Source organism: Pongo abelii, chromosome 3 (genome assembly GCF_028885655.2).
Source record: "Pongo abelii isolate AG06213 chromosome 3, NHGRI_mPonAbe1-v2.0_pri, whole genome shotgun sequence".
Taxonomy (NCBI): Eukaryota; Metazoa; Chordata; class Mammalia; order Primates; family Hominidae; genus Pongo; species Pongo abelii.
In genome coordinates this window covers 1,408,459-1,426,372 of record NC_071988.2, presented here as the reverse complement: position 1 = coordinate 1,426,372, position 17,914 = coordinate 1,408,459, and the positions used below count along the sequence as shown (strand labels likewise).

The following is a 17,914-nucleotide window of genomic DNA, read 5'->3' as shown; positions in this document are numbered from 1 at the left end:
GCCTCCTGCTCCCCACCCCTGCAGCCTGCTCCGGTCCCACTCCCCTGCCCCGCAGCCCCGCAAGGGAGCACCGGGCTGGGCGTGTCAGCTTGGGGGCGGTGTCAGCTTCGGCTACTGCCTGGAGGAAGAAGCGCCTGCCTGCTTTCCCCCAGAGAGGAGAAGGGGCTGCCTGGGCGCAGCTACCTGCCTAAGAGCGTCCCAGCCCATTCAGACCCCGGCCCCCAAGAGTCGGGTCGAGTGCTCCCTCTTGGAGCTGCCACCTCTCCTCCAACGACGCTGGAAACCATCCCTACATCCCCTCACAGGCTCTCGGAGCCCTGTGGGTTTGGTGTTCGCCTGAGCTGGGCTCGGAGGTGAGAGGCAAAGGGGCCTGGGCTGGGCGGCAGTGTGGATGCAAAAGCTGGTGCTTGGAAGCGGGGAAGGGCGACGTGGGGAGGGTTCAGAGCCCCAGAACTGGTGGGGAGGCGGCATGAGACACTGGCCACAGCCGGGCAGGTGCCGCCCCTCTTCTGCCACTGGCGGGCATCCTGAGCCCTGCCTCACAGAGGGAGCCTGGCTGTGTGTGGCGGCTGTGCCCTGACTGGGCCCAGTCTCCTGGTGTCCTGTCCATTTTCCGTGAGTGGGCTGAGCTCATCTCTGGGCTGTCAACCTGACAGCAACCACTGGGGGAGGGCTGGGGGCAGGTGCCGGCAGTGAATACCCAGTGCCACACGCAAGATGGGAGACACTGCTGCCCACTGGCCCGGCCAGCACCTGTGGACAGAGAGCAGGCCCAGAGCAGCACCAGCCATCGGGCAGGTTGGGGGGGGGCGCAGGGGCGGCTGGGATCACCCTGTGCGTTTGCTGCCCCCACACCCCGGGCCCCAGGCAGGCCTTGGCTCCTCCAGCCAAGGGCCGGCCTGACTCCCAGTTGCTCTCTGCTCCCTTTCTGGGTCTGCATAGGTGAAGTCACCTGCCTGCAGCAAGTGTCCTGAGGCTCACCAGCCCGGGGGCAGGGCAGCCTCTCCCTCCTCCCTCCACTGGCAGAGCTCAGGCTTGCTGGGTGGGGGTCCATGAGGGAAGGCGAGCCACCTGCAGGTGGCCAAGTGTAGCCAGAGGGTCGACTCACAGCTGAAGCCAGTGCGGCGGGCTTGGCTTGAGCTGGGCACTGGGTCTGCTGAGTGGGAAAGCAGCTGCTGCATGGCCAGGAGGAACCCAGGTCTGTGCTGCAAGGGCCCTCCCCTTTGCTGAGCTTGCTGGAACATTCCAGGAGCTCACAGCCCCACAGGGAGATGATAGAAGGTGGCTGCGACGGTGCAGGCCAGATTCAGACCCACTCAGAGCCGGGCCGGACCGCTGCGTGCAGCCCTCCCAGGAGCTTAGATCCTGGCTCCCCGTCCCTCCAGCTTCCACATGCTCCCATCCTGGCCTCCTCTGTCTCCTCCCCTCAAGACTCAGCCAGAAACACAGAGCCACACCAGAGGGCCCCTAGCAGTGCCCCTGGGATGCAGGACGGGATGGAGGGTATGGGCCGGGGGCTGACCCCCCTCCATGCACCACCCCTTCTCTAAGCTCCCTGGACAGCCCACAGCCTCATGCCGCAGGTGTGGGGGCATTTCCTCCAGTCTCTGGTTCACAGTCACTGTGCAGCGGACCCTCGTCGGAGTCGGAGTGCGTGCAAAGCCACCTGAGCCTCCCACTGCGCTTTGCTGAGAGTCACATGTGGGAAACTGAGGCCCGGCGGCCATGGGGCTTGCTGGGGGCAGTGCCAGCTCTGGTGCCAGTGGGCAGTGCCAGCTCTGGTGCCAGCGGGTGCCCTGCTCCCTCCTGGAGGAGCCTCCACTTTTTAGCCCACACTCCTACTGGGTCCCCAGGCCCCCAGTCTCCCTGGGGGGGGGGTTGGGGTGCCGTTCCCTTGCCTGCCTCCCGGGGAGCCCTCAGGCTGCCCCACCACCCCCATTTCCACTAGGTTTGGGCCTCCCCTGCCCGCCATTTCCAGTCTAGGCCACCTGTGCCTGACTCAGTTTCAGCTTCCTGGGCCTGTGCTGCAGGCAGAGGTGAGCGGGAGCCTTGTTAGGGGTCTCGACTTGTCCCCCACTTTGGTGTCAGGGCCGTGAGGGAAGGTCTCGACCCCAGGATCTGAGGGCACTCTTCCATGGACCCTCCTCCTAGGGCTCAGGACCCATCCTGCCCTGGACCACACCTGCCCCAAGTTCCCAGAACTGCACACATGTCGTTGCTGCAAAGCCAGGCACAGAAGTGGCCTCTTATCAATCGAGCATGACAAGGGCGGCGTTTGCTCTCACGCCCTGGGCTCCCGTCTGCTGCCCAGGGACCACTGAGCCCAGACGGTGAGGGGCCTCCCAATGAGGCCACCTCCCCACCCCCACCAGCCCATGGTGCTGTGGTCCATTGCTGTGTGGGTCAGGACTGGGTTTGGCTGCGTGTAAGAGAAAACCTGAATGAAGAGAGTTGAAAGGAGACTGTTTATTTTCTCTTTGTGAAGGAATTCTGGCCGTGGCAGCCCTGGGCAGTTTTCAGACCTTCACTGAGTCCTTGGAGACCCAGCTCCTGGCTCTCTGTGCTGCATCAGGCCTGGGCAGCCCTGGGGCCTCAGCCTCACAGTCCCCAATGGAATCAGAGGCTCCAGCCACCACATCCTCACCCCCTGGCTGCAAAGAGGAAGAAAGGGAGCAGCTGGCAACACCTCTCTCTTTTAAGGAGCTTTCCTGGAAGCCCACACAACACAGCTGCTCATGTCCCATTGGCCAGAGCTGGGTCACAGGCCCTCTCCTAGCCAAGGGAGGCTGGGAGGTGCAGTCTCCCCCGGGGCATCTCACTCCTAGTGAAAGGGGAGGACAGATTTGGGCCACAGCTGCCCCTGCCGAGCCCCCCTGTGCTCCCCACCCCCATGCCCACCTGCCCACACCCCCAGCCCCAGGCAGCTGGGCTTCTGAAGAAAGTCACCCTCAGCCCACCTGGTCTTTTCCAAAGCCTAGGGCCTCGACCTGGGTGGGCACCCAGTTCCTACACCCTAAGGTGTCTGGTGTACTCTCTTCATAACCCCACCCTGGGTTGGCCACAGGTCCAAGCCCATCTTCCAGCCACAGGATCTTGTCACCTGCCTGCGTCCTGCCAGGGGAGACAGCCCCTGCTGGGCTTTAGATGAGACCAGTGTCTCCCGGCTTAGGCATAATCCTCCCTGGACCCCGTGGGGTCTCCAGCTCTCCCCCTTTCCTCCCAGCCTCCAGCCAAAGTATCGCGAGAGCCGTCTACACCTGCTGTCTACACTTCCTCCTCACTTCTCCTCCCCTAAGCAGGCTCTCGCCATCACTCAGGCCCTTGGCTGCCCCATCCTGGCGTGGCTTCCTCAGCGCCCTGCTCACTTGGTGGCTGGTTCCTCCTGCTCCGAGTCCTGGGGCGGCCTGGGCTTGGAGAGCCCTCATCCTCCACTCGCCTTCCTGCCATGGCAATGGTGTGCCTGGCCCTGTCCTCGCCCCGCGATGTCCTGGCAATGGTGTGCCTGGCCCTGTCCTCGCCCTGCGATGTCCTGGCAATGGTGTGCCTGGCCCTGTCCTCGCCCTGCGATGTCCTGGCAATGGTGTGCCTGGCCCTGTCCTCGCCCTGCGATGTCCTGGCAATGGTGTGCCTGGCCCTGTCCTTGCCCCGTGATGTCCTGGCAACGGTGTGCTTCTCCCTGTCCTCGCCCCACGGTGTCCTGGCAATGGTGTGCCTGGCCCTGTCCTCGCCCTGCGATGTCCTGGCAATGGTGTGCCTGGCCCTGTCCTCGCCCTGCGATGTCCTGGCAATGGTGCGCCTGGCCCTGTCCTTGCCCCGTGATGTCCTGGCAACGGTGTGCTTCTCCCTGTCCTTGCCCCACGATGTCCTGGCAATGGTGTGCCTTGCCCTGTCCTTGCCCGCGATGTCCCCCCAGGGGCCAGGGGCCCTCCAGGCACCACAAAGCCAGACCAAGCTCCTCCCAGACCAAGCCAGCCCCACAGCCTCAGAGCAAACCCCAGGCACCAAGCACCCTCCCCACATCCAACCTAATCTACCCACATCCAGATGCCTGAAAACACCCTGCATCCAACCTGATCTACCCACATCCAGATGCCTGAAAACACCCTGCATCTAACATCCCCCCCGCCACCCCCACGTTGTTCCCCCATCCCTAGGGCCTCCCTGCGGTGCTCAGGCCTCCCCACACCCAGTGTCCTGCCTGTGATGGCCGCCACCTGGGTCCCCCATTTCTTCCCTGGCGACTGAGTGCCCTCTCACTCCTGGTCTCTTCTGGCCGGCTGTGCACAGCGTCAGCTGGGAGGGGGGGAGGTGAGGCTGGACGAATAGCCCGGCAGCAGAGGGAGGTGAGCGCAGGGAGGAAGGGGCAGGGGTGGGCGGCCAGGCAGGGCTGCAGGACCGCACCTGAGGGAGGAGGTAGGGCTGAGCCCCATCCCTGCCCCCATGACCACTGCAGCCCCCACCTGCCTCCGGCACTGTTGCCCCTCCCCCATCCCAAGGTCACCTTTCCAGCCACAGAGGCCCACGGGGTGGGGGCATCTCATCCATTTGGGGGGGGGCCTTGCTCATGGGATGGGGGGCCCCTCCCCCATCCCAAGGTCACCTTTCCGTCCACAGAGGCCCATGGGGTGGGGGCATCTCATCCACTTGGGGGGTGCCTTGCTCATGGGTGACAACCTGGGGATGTCCATGTCCTGCCTCCTCCCGACTGCCCCGCAGGGTGGTCCCCTTTGGAGACAGCTCTGCTGGTGCAGACACCTTCTCTCTTTTCCTGGGAGGCTGTGGCTGAGCGCTCATCTCCCAGGCTGAGGGCCCCATGTCCTGCTCTGGGGCAGCAGGCAGCTGGGTGCTGCCTGTGACTAGGTTCCGGCCAAGTCGACATGAGCAGTGTGTGTGGGAGTGGGGGACTGAGAAGGCTCCTTATGGGAATCAGCTCAGAGGGGAGGCAAAGCCCTCCTCCTTCCTTCTGCAGACCTGGTGATGGCTGGAGCCCCAACAGCCACCTTGGGCCATGAGGTAGCCTTGGGGCTGGAGGCCACGTGCTCTGATACTGAGCTAGGAACTGGAAGGTGCTTGGGGGCACCTACCCTTGGACCCTGATTCAACAGGACACAAACCCTTCTGTCTACGAGCCACTCTTATTTGGAGTTTCTGGTTCTGTGTCGCTAACCCTGACACCACTTTCCATGGTGGCCCATCCACCCCAGTGCTGGGGCTGACCCATGCCCGTCAGTCCTCCCTTGGTCACTCCTCGCACTCACCCCCTGCTGCTCTCCGGGCCGACCTCAGCCAGTCTGCCCTGGATGAGGGCAGCAGCACGCTGGACCAGCCGGCACGGGCTCCCTCCCACTGTGAGCCCTACCAGTAGCCCCTGCATCCCTGGGAGGGAGGCCTGAACCCTTGACCTGGCACTGAGGACCTGCTCCTGCCAGCCCTGCCCACCGCACCCAGGCCACCTGCCCTGATGGGCACCCAGCCTCCAGAATCTCTCTGCTCGCTGCCTCTGCCCTACTCAAGAGCTGCGCCCAGCAGATCCAATCACCAAAGTGGCTGTGCCTGTGTCTGGTGGCCATGCTCTGTCTGCAACGCTGTTTCCAGACCCCAGCTCCTCTGTCCTCACCACCCAGGGTCACCCTCTGTTTAGCTGTGCACCCTGGGCAGCCTGGGCCCTCTCTGCAGCCTCCACTGGCTCTGCCCTTCCTTGTGGATGCCGGACCAATGGAGCTCCCTTCCCATCCTCACTGGGACTCACAGTGTGCACCTGCCAAGGCCCCCACAGCTGCAGTGACCCGCCTGCAATGTGAGGCTGCCACAGTGCCTGCCCTGTCCCCTCTGGGCCTGAAGCCTCTGGGGATGGTCCTGTTTTTAAAGCCCGGTTGCCTGGGCTACCGGCCTGTGTCAGTGCAGAGACGCATGAGAGGGACGGACAAGCTGCTGACCCCTGGCCTCTGTGCTGCTCCTCAGCGTCCCAGGCTCAGTCAACCCCAGATGTGCAGCGCTGGAGGCAGGGGTGTTGCAGGGAGCTCCCAGGAACTGCCAGGGGTCCCTTTGGCAGGCAGCGTAGGCGAAGGGAGTCTGCAGGTTCTTCCTGAGCCGTGGGACCACACTCAGGGTCCTCAGGAACCCCAGCCCTTCCTGGGCTGTGCAGGCCCAGCTTTCTTCCCAGCCTGAATCCTTGCTGGCCCCTTCTCTCCCTGGGGAGGGGGCGACCTGCTCCCATGGTTGCTCTGCAGGAACCGGGCACAGCCCTACCCTCTGGCTCTAAACGCTTCTGCAGGCCAGACCGCCCCAGGCTCCTCCACCCCCTCCATCTGCCTGGCTCATGGGGACCCAAACCACTTTGTGGCAAGTGTGGGTGGAAGGGGTTTGCTGAGGGGATCTGAGAAAAGGAGGGCCCACCCCCAGCACCCCCTTAGTGCCAAGTCACTGACAGTGCCCTGAGCCTGCAGTGCTGGAGCTGCTCCCAGGGGCACAGGCCCCACCCCCTCACCCCACCAGCCAGAAGGGCCAGCCTAGCACCCCCACCTCACAGGGCCCCTCACTTGGTCACAAACACTGAGTCACAGGTTTGTCTTTTAATCAGTATCCATGAAAATTCATTAAAAGGTCTGATACGAAAAGCACCAGGCTAACAAATCAGTCCTGAATTCAACTTTACAAAAACACCCTCTCCTCTTTCATCTCATCCCTAATATTCCCACTTTATCTCAAGGTGCAGAGAAATATAAAAGGGGTCCTTGACATAAAAACGTATTAAAAAGCCACCATGAGTACAATGTACGGTAACAGCATCTGACTCGGCCGGCAGGACAGGAAACCTACAGAGCCACCATGCTAGGGCTTTGTGTGAGCAGGCGGGCACTCCGCATCGGCACGTGTGAGCAGGCGGGCACTCCGCATCGGCACGTGTGAGCAGGCGGGCACTCCGCATCGGCACGTGTGAGCAGGCGGGCACTCCACATCGGCACGTGTGAGCAGGCGGGCACTCCACATCGGCACGTGTGAGCAGGCGGGCACTCCACATCGGCACGTGTGAGCAGGCGGGCACTCCGCATCGGCACGTGTGAGCAGGCGGGCACTCCAAATCAGCACATGTGAGCAGGCGGGCTCTCCAAATTGGCACAAAGCGAGGGCTCATGCATAAGAGGTGCAGGGACACCTGGACAGCTATTTGAAATTTAAAAACTGGGTTTCCTGGCTCACATTTTGTATCAAAAACTAGAAGTAGATCAATGATTTCAATATGAAAATGAAACCCATAAAAGTACTAGAAGAAAACATGGAAAACATTTCAAATATAATCTTTGAGGGGGAAGAACATTCTAACTAGAACACAAAACTTAGAAGCCAAGAAAGATTGATAATTCAACTACATAACTCATGAAAGGAAGATCTGAGGAACGAGATGCCCACAGTGGCCGCTGAGAAGCTCTGCCACACTCCTGGAGGCATGGAAGGCTGTGCCCACACAGGCACAGAGCTGTGTGCGTGCCTGAGAGGAACCTGAGCTACTCCGGCCCTCACCTCTGGCTGGCTTTGTGGCTGTGTGCAAGTAAGAAGTGAAGGCAAAGGTACAGTTGGCAGCTGCCTGCTGGAGCGCTGACCACACATGAACTGCATGTCGGCAGAACTGCGATGGAGCACTGAAGGCACACTCACCACACATGAACTGCATGTCGGCGGAACTGCGATGGGGCGCTGAAGGCACACGCACCACACATCAACTGCATGTCGGCGGAACTGCGATGGGGCGCTGAAGGCACACGCACCAAGCGTGAACTGCATGTCAGCAGAACTGCAATGGAGCGCTGAAGGCACACGCACCACACATCAACTGCATGTCGGCGGAACCGCGATGGAGCGCTGAAGGCACACGCACCACACATCAACTGCATGTCGGCAGAACCGTGATGGAGCGCTGAAGGCACACGCACCACACATCAACTGCATGTCAGCGGAACCGCGATGGAGCGCTGAAGGCACACGCACCACGTGTGAACTGCATGTCAGCAGAACTGCAATGGAGCGCTGAAGGCACACACACCACGTGTGAACTGCATGTCAGCAGAACTGCGATGGAGCGCTGAAGGCACACACACCACGTGTGAACTGCACGTCGGCAGAACCGCAATGGAGTGCTGAAGGCACACACATCACGCATGAACTGTGTGTCGGCAGAACCGTAAGAGTTACTGGTGCAAAGCACTTAAAGGGGTCCTCTGTCCAGTCACTGGCTGAACATGAAGCTGATGAGGTGGACACTTCAAATTAGTCCAGAACATACACTAAACAAAAGGTAACAGCAACAGAACAACAATAAACTCGTGGAGAGGGTATCTGATTTCCAGAGTTGCACAGCACATTATTAAAGTGTCCAGTCTTCAAAAAATACATATATATGAGACCACAAAGAAAGAGTATGTTATTTCCTTGGCTCTGACATGGGAAAAAAGGTCATCAATAGGAACTTCCCCTGAATAAGCCCTGATGTTGAACTTAGTAGACAAGTCCCCTATCTATCTATCTATCTATCTATCTATCTATCTATCTATCTAACTAGTTTTGAGTCTCGCTCTGTGGCCCAGGCTGGAGTACAATGGCTCGATCTTGGCTCACTGCAACCTCCGCCTCCCGGGTTCAAGCAATTCTCCTGCCTCTGCCTCCCAAGTAGCTGGGATTACAGGTGCACACCACCACGCCCGGCTTAGACAAGTACTTTAAATCAGCTTCTATAAATATGTTCAAATAACTAAAGGAAACTGTGTCTATAGAATTAAAGTATGAGAATGTTTCACTAAATAAAGAATATGAGTAAAGATACAGAAATTATAGAAGAGAGCCAAATGGAAGTTTGGAGTAGAAAAGTACAATAACTGAAATGAAAAATTCACTAGAGCAGCTTGACATATCTGTGACCTTGAAGATAGGTCAACTGAGATGATCCATTCTGAGAAGAATAAAAAATTCTGGAATAAAGGAAAGTCAAGGAGGCCTCCAAGGCTGTGCCCAGCTCCACATCAACACACGTAGCTGGAGTCCAAGTGGGGGAAGAGAACAGGGACATAAAATATTTCGAGAAACGACAACCTAAAATTTCCCAAATTTGCGGAACCGCGATGGAGTGCTGAAGGCACACTCACCACGCATCAACTGTGTGTCGGCAGAACCACGAGAGTTACTGGTGCAAAGCACTTAAAGGGGTTCTCTGTCCAGTCACTGGCTGAACATGAAGCTGACAAAACTGAAGGATTCAATACCCCACATTCAATATCAATATAACTAGGCAGAAGATCAATAAGGGAAGAGAAGACGTAAACAATCAGACTACAAAAAATATTAACCTCTATATCCAAGAAGCTCAAAGAACTGCAGGTAGGACACACTGAAAGATCCACAATTAGACACACCACAGTCAAACAGTCAGAAGCTAAAAAAAGACTGAGACACGGTGCGGTGCTCCTGCCACGGAAACCATGGAGGCCAGAGGCAGTGGAATGACATCTATAGAGGACTGAAAGAAAAAGAGGGCCAACCAAGTCAGCCATATCCAGCACAATTATTCTTCAGAAGAGAAGGAGAAATTACAACATTCTCAGATAAACAAAAACAAAGAGAATTCATTGCTAGAAGATCTGTCCTACAAGAAATACTTGAGGCCGAAGTCCAAGACAGCACACTCAACTCCACACAAAGAGCACCGAAAAAGACAACTGCAAAGCCACCAACAGAGACAGCAGAAACTCATTTCTGTTTGTACATCTTTTCTTCTTCTATGTGATTTAAAAGACAACTGCATAAAGCAATAATTACAAGACTGCTGACGGACTTACAATCTAAAAGGTAGCATTTATATGACAAATACAGCATCAAGAAGCTGAGAGGAAACAAAGCTACTCGAAGTGAAGGTTTTTGTACATTATTAAGTTCATCTGAACACTTGATTGGTTTTACGTTGTTACTGTAATACTCAGAGCAGCTGCTAAGAAAATTACTTTTTAAAAAACCAGTAAAACAGACAAGGAAATTACAATGTTACAAGAGAATTAAATGTCCATTTAACACAAAAAAGTAATGGACAAATAAAGGAAGAAAGACAAACAAGACAATATAGAAAACAAATTTAGAAATGGCAGATACAAATCCAGCTTTCTCAGTAATCATACTGAATGTAAATGGATTAAACATCCCTCTCAAACAGCAGAGACCAGCAGGACAGATGAAAGACATGATCCCACTATACGCTGTCTACAAGAAACACACTTTTGATTCAGAGCAGAGACCAGCAGGACAGATGAGAAACACTATCCCACTATATGCTGTTTACAAGAAACACACTTTAGATTCACGGCAGAAACCAACAGGACAGATAAGAAACACGATCCCACTATATGCTGTTTACAAGAAACACACTTTAGATTCAGAGATACAATGAAAGTTAAAAGGTGAAAAAAGATACCATGCAAACAATAATCAAAAAGAGCTGAGTGGCTATACTAATAACATACAAAAGGGACTTAAAGACAACATTTTTTTTCACTAAAGACAAAGAAGGACATGTCATAATGATAAAAGGGTCTGTTCATCAGAAAGAAATAGAAATACAGATGCACTTAACAGAGCTTCAAAATTTATGAAACAAAAGCTGACAAAACTGAAGGATTCAATACCCCACATTCAATATCAATATAACTGGGCAGAAGATCAATAAGGGAAGAGAAGACGTAAACAATCAGACTACAAACCAATCAGACCTAACAGGCTTCTATACAACACTACAAACCAATCAGACCCAACAGGCTTCTATACAACACTACAAACCAACCTCTGACCCAACAGGCATCTATACAACACACAAACCAACCTCTGACCCAACAGGCATCTATACAACACACAAACCAACCTCTGACCCAACAGGCATCTATACAACACACAAACCAACCTCTGACCCAACAGGCAAATATACAACACTAGAAACCAATCAGACCCAACAGGCATCCATTCAACACTACAAACCAATCAGGCCCAACACGCATCTACACAACTCTACAAACCAATCAGATCCAACAGGCATCTATACAACATTACAAACCAACCTCTGACCCAACAGGCATCTATACAAAACTATAAACTAATCAGACCCGACAGGCATCCATATAACACTACAAACCAATCAGACCCAACATGCATCTATACAACCCTACAAACCAATCAGACCCAACAGGCATCTATACAACATTACAAACCAACCTCTGACCCAACAGGCATCTATACAACACTACAAACTAATCAGACCCAACAGGCATCTATACAACACTACAAACCAACCTCTGACCCAACAGGCGTCTATACAACACTACAAACCAATCAGACACAACAGGCATCTATACAACACTCCGCCCAACAAGAGCAGGATAGATATTCTTCAACACTCTGGGACAGAAAATATGGTATGCCAATAAAATAACTCTCAATACGTACAAAAGATGGGAAATCATACAATCTATGTTCTTTAGCCATAATGGAATGAAATAAGAAACCAGTAACAGTCCAGGTACGGTAGCTCACGCTTGTAATCCCAGCACTTTGGGAGGTGAAAGCGGCAGGATCACTTGAGCCCAGGAGTTCCAACACAGCCTGGGCAACATAGTCGGACCCTGTCTCTTCAACAAAATTTTTAAAAATTTAGCTGGGCTCGGTGGCTTATGCCTGTAGTCTCAGCTACTCGAGAGGCTGAGGTGGGAGGTCGAGGCTGCAGTGAGCTGTGATCACGGCACTGCACTCCAGCCTGGGAGACAAAGTGAGATCCTGTCTCTCAAAAATAAGAAAAGAAGTCAATAACGGAAGGAAACTTGGGAAATTCACATATATGTGGAAATTAAACAACAAACTCTTAAATAACCAAGAGATAAAAGAAGAAATCACCAGAAAAATCAGAATATACTTTTAGATTAAAAAAAGGGAAAACACAATATACCAGAACTTAAGGGATGAAGTAAATCAGTGCTGAGATAAAAATTTATAGCTACAAATGTCTATATTAAAAAGAAAGATTTCAAATCAGTAAGCTAATTTTCCATCTTAAGAAACAAGAAAAAGAAGAGAAAATAAAACCCAAAGCAACCCAAAGGAAATAATAAAGATTACAGTGGAAATTAACAAAATAAAGAATGGAAAATCATACGGAACAATAAACAAAACCAGAAGTTGTTTCTTTAAATAGATCAACAAAATTGATAAATCTTTAGCTAGACTGAGGGGAGTAAAAGAGAGAAGAATCAAATGACTAAAACCAGAAAAGACTATGAACAGGCTGGGAGCATTGGCTAAACATCCACAATCCCAGCACTTTGAGAGGCCAAGGTGGGAGGCTCACTTGATGCCAGGAGTTTGACAAAGATCAGCCTGGGCAACACAGCAAGAACCTGTCTCTACAAAAAAATTTTAAAAGAAAATGAGGGCTGGGTGTGGTGGCTCATGCCTGTAATCCCAGCACTTTGCTATGCTAAGATGGGAAAATTTCTTGAGGCCAGGAGTTTGAGACCAGCCTGGGCAACATAGTGAGACCCCATCTCTACCAAAAATAAGCTTTTAAAAAATTAGCCAGTCATAGTGCCATGCCCCTGTAGTCTTAGCTACTCAGGAAGCTGAGATGGGAAGACTGCTTGAGTCTGGGAGGTCAAAGCTGTAGTGAGCCATAATTGTGCTACTGTACTCCAGCCTGGGTGACAGAGCAAGACTCTGTCTCAAACAAAACAAAACCAAAGATAGAAAATTAGCTGAATGTGGTGGTGCATGCCTGTGGTCCTTCCTACTGGGGAGGCTGAGGTGGGAGGATCACTTGGGCCCATGAGTCTGAGGTTGGAGTGAGCTATGATTGCACCACTGCACTCCAGCGTGGGCAACAGAGTGAGACCTTGTCAGTTAAAAAGAATTTTTTTAATGCTATGAACAATTACATATGAACAGATTGCAACAAAGAACCTAGAAAGGGACAAACTCCTGGAAAGATGCAAACTACTGGAACTAAACAGATCTATAATAAATGAAGATACTGAATTAGGGAAAAAAATCCCACAAAGAAAAGCCCAGCCTGCACTGGTAAATTCCACCAAATGTTTAAATAATTAACAACAATCTTTCACAAACTCTTCCAAAAAATAGGAGGGGAGGGAACACTTCCCACCTCAATCTATGAGGTCAGTAGTGACGTGACTAAAGCCAGACAAAGACATCACAAAAAGACTACAGACCAATATCCCTCATGAATACAGATGCAAAATCCTAGCAAACCAAATCCAGCAGCATAGAAAAAGGATTATACACCATGAACAAGTAGAATTTACCCCATGAATGCAAGGTCGGTTCAACATATGAGAAACAACGTAATATACTGTATCACTACAATAAAGGGCAAGAATCATACTATCATCTCAACAGATGGAGAAAAAGCATCTGACAAAATTCAATACTTTATGACAAAAACACTCAACAAACTAGGAGGAGAAGGTAACTTTTTCAACCTGATAGAAGCATCTACACAAAACTGCATTGTTAGCATCACACTCAATGGTGAGAGACTGAAAGCTTCCCGCTAAGATCAAGAGTAAGACAAGGATGTCTGTTCTCACCACATCTATTCAACATTGTCCTGGAGGTACTAGCCAGAGCGATTAGGTAAGAGAAATAAAAGAAATCCAGATGAGAAAGAAAGCTGTTTGCAGATGACATGATTTTGTGTATGGAAAATCTTAGGGAACACACAACTAATTAGAATGAATAAACAAGTTCAGCAAGGAATGCAGGATACAAGATCAATACACAAAAGTCAGTTGTACTTCCACATATTAGCAATGATCAGCCCCAAAGTGAAATGCAGAAAACAATTACATTTGTGATTGCTTTTATAAATGCAATTTACAATCTTTTAATAATTTATAATTGCATTTATAATCCTTTTGGTTATAAATCAAAAATAACAAAATGAGTAAATTTAACAACATAAGTGAAAGACTTATATACTGAAAACTACAAAATACTGCTGAAATAAATTTAAAAAGACCCAAATAAATGGAAAGATAATCAGAAGCTCATAACTCAGAAGATTTAATATTAAGACGGTAATACATCCCAAAGCAATCTCTAGATTTAATGTAATTCCTATCAAAATCTCAGCTGCTTTTTTTTTTTTTTTTTGAAGAAACTGATGAGTGGATCCTAAAATTCATTTGGAAATGCAAGGGATGCAGAATAGTCAAAACAGCCTTGAAACAGAACAAAGTAAAACTTATCACAACAAAGCAACATTGATCAAGGCACTGTGGTACTGGCATAAGGTTAAACAGGTCAATGGAATAGAGTCAAGTGCCCAGAAATAAGCCTGTACATTTTTGGCCAATTGATTATCAATAACGATGAAGAGATAGTTCAATGGGGAAAAATAATGTTTTCAACAAATGGTGCTGGGACAGCTGGATATCCATATGCAAAAGAATGTGGGCTCTTACACCACATACAAAACTTAATTCACAGTGGATCAAAGATGTACACATAAGAGCTGAAATTATAAAATGCTTATTAGAAACTAGGTGTAAATCTCTGTGATCTCGGATTAGGCGATGGCTTCTGAGATGTGACAGCAAAAGCATAAGCAACAAAAGAAAAAAACAGATAAATTGCTGGACTTCATCAAAATTAACTTCTGTGCTTTAGAGGACACTAACCAGAAAGTGAAACAACAGTATGGAACAAAGTTTTTGCAAATCAGCTGAGTGCGGTGGCTCACACCTGTAATCCCAGCACTATGGGAGGCCGAGGTGGGTGGATCACAAGGTCAGGAGATCAAGACCATCCCGGCCAACACAGTGAAATCCCGTCTCTACTAAAAATACAAAAATTAGCTGGGCATGGCGGTGCGCACCTGTAGTCCCAGCTACTTGGGAGGCTGACACAGGAGAATCGCTTGAACCCAGGAGGTGGAAGTTGCAGTGAGCCGAAATCACACCATTGCACTCCAGCCTGGCGACAGAGCAAGATTCCATTTCAAAAAAAAATAAATAAATAAATAAGTTTTTGCAAATCACATGAGGATCTAGTATTCACACTATACATATAAACTTCTGGCCAGGAGTGGTGGCTCATACTTGTAATCCCAACACTTTGGGAGACTGAAGCAGGAGGATCACTTGAGGCTGAGTTCGAGATCACCGTGGGCAACACAGTGAGACCTCATCTCTACAAAAAATTTAAAAAATTAGCCAAGTGTTGTGGCGTGTGCCTGTAGTCCCAGCTACTTGGGAGGCTGACATGGGAGGATGGCTTGAGCCCAGGAGTTTGAGGCTGCACTGAACTATGATTGTGCCACTGCACTCAGCCTGGGTAAGAGCAAAAGCCCATCTCTAAAAGGAGGGGGGGGAAAAAAAACTGTTACAACTCAAGATAAATAATTCAATTAAAAATAGGCAAGAGATCTGAATAGACTCCTCTCAAAGAAGATACACAAATGGCCAGTAAGCACGCGAGAAGATGTTTGGTACCCTCCTTCAATGCTGCTGTGAACATGTATGCACAAGCTTCCACATGGGCAGGTTTTCACCTCTTTTGTTTTATACATTGGAGAGGAACTGCATGGATAAACCTTGAAAACAGAACGCCAAGTGTAAGAAGCCAGGGACAAGAGGCCACACGTATGAAAAGGCACATCCAGAAACAGAAAGCAGATGACTGAACGGTTCACTAGCCTTTGTGTTTGTGTTAAAAACAGCATTTGCACAGAAGTGGGTTTCCCAGAGTTCCTCTGAGTGGTCGCCTCCTGGCTGGAGAATGCACGCTCTGAAGACTGAGCTGCACGCACATTTCGTCTGTGCTGAACCCCACACCACGACACGCACTGGCCTCATGAGGACTCGCAGAAGCCCTCTGGAACAGGGTCACTGCCTGTGTTCATATCTCCAGGCCTGAGGGCCTCTTCTGCGAGGCCAGACCCATCACCAGACGATGCCGAACCCTGTAGCAGCAGAGCGGCCATACCTTCAGGGCATTTCAACGCGCCATTTCCTTACATCAAACACAGTAATAGACAAGGCATGGTTACTGCCCAGACCCAGGCCCACTCTGCTGTCCTGAGACACTGGCAGAGGGAGAAGGTGCTGATGGCCAGTGCACTGGGCCCCGCTGTCTAGTTCAGTGCGTAGTTAAACTGGTTTGAAAACTTCTCGTGCTTCTTCTGGTCCATCCGGTTCATAGCTGCCACTACCCTCCGCACAGCTGCCCTGTGGGGAAACAAGGCAAGATGTGACCTGGGAGGCTTCCTCCAGGGCCTGGGCTCCCAGTGGTGGCATCGCCAAGGTTAGGCACTGGTCCTGGGGCAACTGCTACCCTCAGACACCGACAGACTGCCTGTGGGTGCCACCTTCAGAGACAGATGGGTGACGGGCCCCTTGGCCCTGGCCTGAGACAGAGACAGGCTTAGAAAGGGCCACCCCAGGTCCCAGAACCGGAGTCTGTGGCGGGTGGTTCTGTGCAGTGAAGGTGGCCCCAGCCCCACCTTGGCACTTCTCCCGTGGCCTCCCGCACTCCAGGATGAGGACAGCCTCCCCCTTGGCTTCCTGGGGAGTGGCCTTGTAGGAGATGCAGACAAGAGGCATCAGGACGGCCCTGCCCGCTGCTGCACGCACGGCTCCACAGCCAGGGCTGGAAACCTGGAGGGCTGCAGCAGGGAGGGCACGGGCGGGGCAGGCATTCTGGCGAGCAGGATGAGGTGTGCTGGGCTGACCAGCTCAGGTGCTGTGATGCACGAGGGTGTGGAGCCAGCAGGGCCTGAGGCCACAATGTGGTGAAGCTGCTGCTCAGCTGCGGCCCCTGTGGGGCTGCCAGGCACTGCTATGGGGGCCCCTCGAGGCAGGGTTTCGCCTGTGGTCATCCCAGATCCTTTCTGTAGGGAGGGGTCTGGGCCACACAGCTGTTGCGAAGAGCCAGCTCCTGCCATGGGCTTCATTGTCCCCATGAGACACAGGGAGGAGGCCTGGCATGGGCCCATTGGCCATTCCTCCTCCTGGGCATCAGCACCAAGGCTGGCCTCTGCCCCTGGCTGATCCACGGGAAAACAGCCTCACCCTGAGCTCCAAGGGCTGAGGCACCTTGGGTGGCCGGCAGACGTGACGGGTCCAGCCCTGTGCCAGGGGCCCCAGGCAGCCTCTCCACAGCCCCTGCCAGCGCCCCTGCCCCACCCAAGCAAGGCTGTGGATGCACCACCCACAAGCCCAGGGGAAGCCTGGTCTGAGTGCTGTGAAGGCGCCTCCCACTCGAGCCCACTCAGGCCGGTGCATGGTCATGCTGGTCAGGAGGGACCTCCTCTCCCCAGTGCACTTAGCACCTTCCAGGTGTGTCCAAGGGAGGGTTTCTGGGATGGTGACGGGTGGGGGCCACCTCACTGGTGCTACCAGACAAACCTGCACCAGCAGGGACTTGGCACAGATTTGGGAGGGAGTCAACAGCCTCAGGTGGCTTCTAAACAAGCATTCTGGATTTTTCTTGTACGAGAACAAGGCAATGTGAAGACAGAAACACAAGGGCGTGTGAGTGGCTGGTGCCCCAGCTGACAGACCGCACACAGGGACACCGGGCTCGTGGGCTTCGCACTCTGGCCCTGCCGTGGCCTCACCAGTCACACAGGCCCACGCTGGGCTGCAGAGACACCAGGCCAGCCTCCCAGAGCCAGTGCTCAGAGCAGCCACGCTGGGGCTGGGCTCTGCTAGGGCTGACGCGTGGACCCCCATTCTGCCGGCCTTTGCAGTCACCGCCCTCCCTGAAGTCACCGCTGCAGAAATACGCAGGCACTGACCTGCGGGCACAGCCAGGCAAGGTAGAGAGAGGCTCATTCTGCACCAGCTGAGGCCTGTGTCCTGACACAGCTCCCCCA

General features: G+C 52.6%; 1 protein-coding gene across 4 annotated transcripts in view; it reads right to left on the bottom strand.

The window, feature by feature from the left end:
• Nucleotides 1–6,557: 6,557 nt before the first annotated feature.
• UVSSA (UV stimulated scaffold protein A) overlaps nucleotides 6,558–17,914 on the bottom strand; it is a 48,368-nt gene continuing 37,011 nt past the window's right edge. For all 4 annotated transcript variants that reach the window (XM_024246474.3, XM_024246473.3, XM_024246472.2 and 1 more), the window contains exon 14: nucleotides 6,558–16,265. In XM_024246474.3, the coding sequence (XP_024102242.2) occupies nucleotides 16,172–16,265 (94 nt within the window). In that variant the 3' untranslated portion in view covers nucleotides 6,558–16,171. The remainder of the gene's footprint in view (nucleotides 16,266–17,914) is intronic.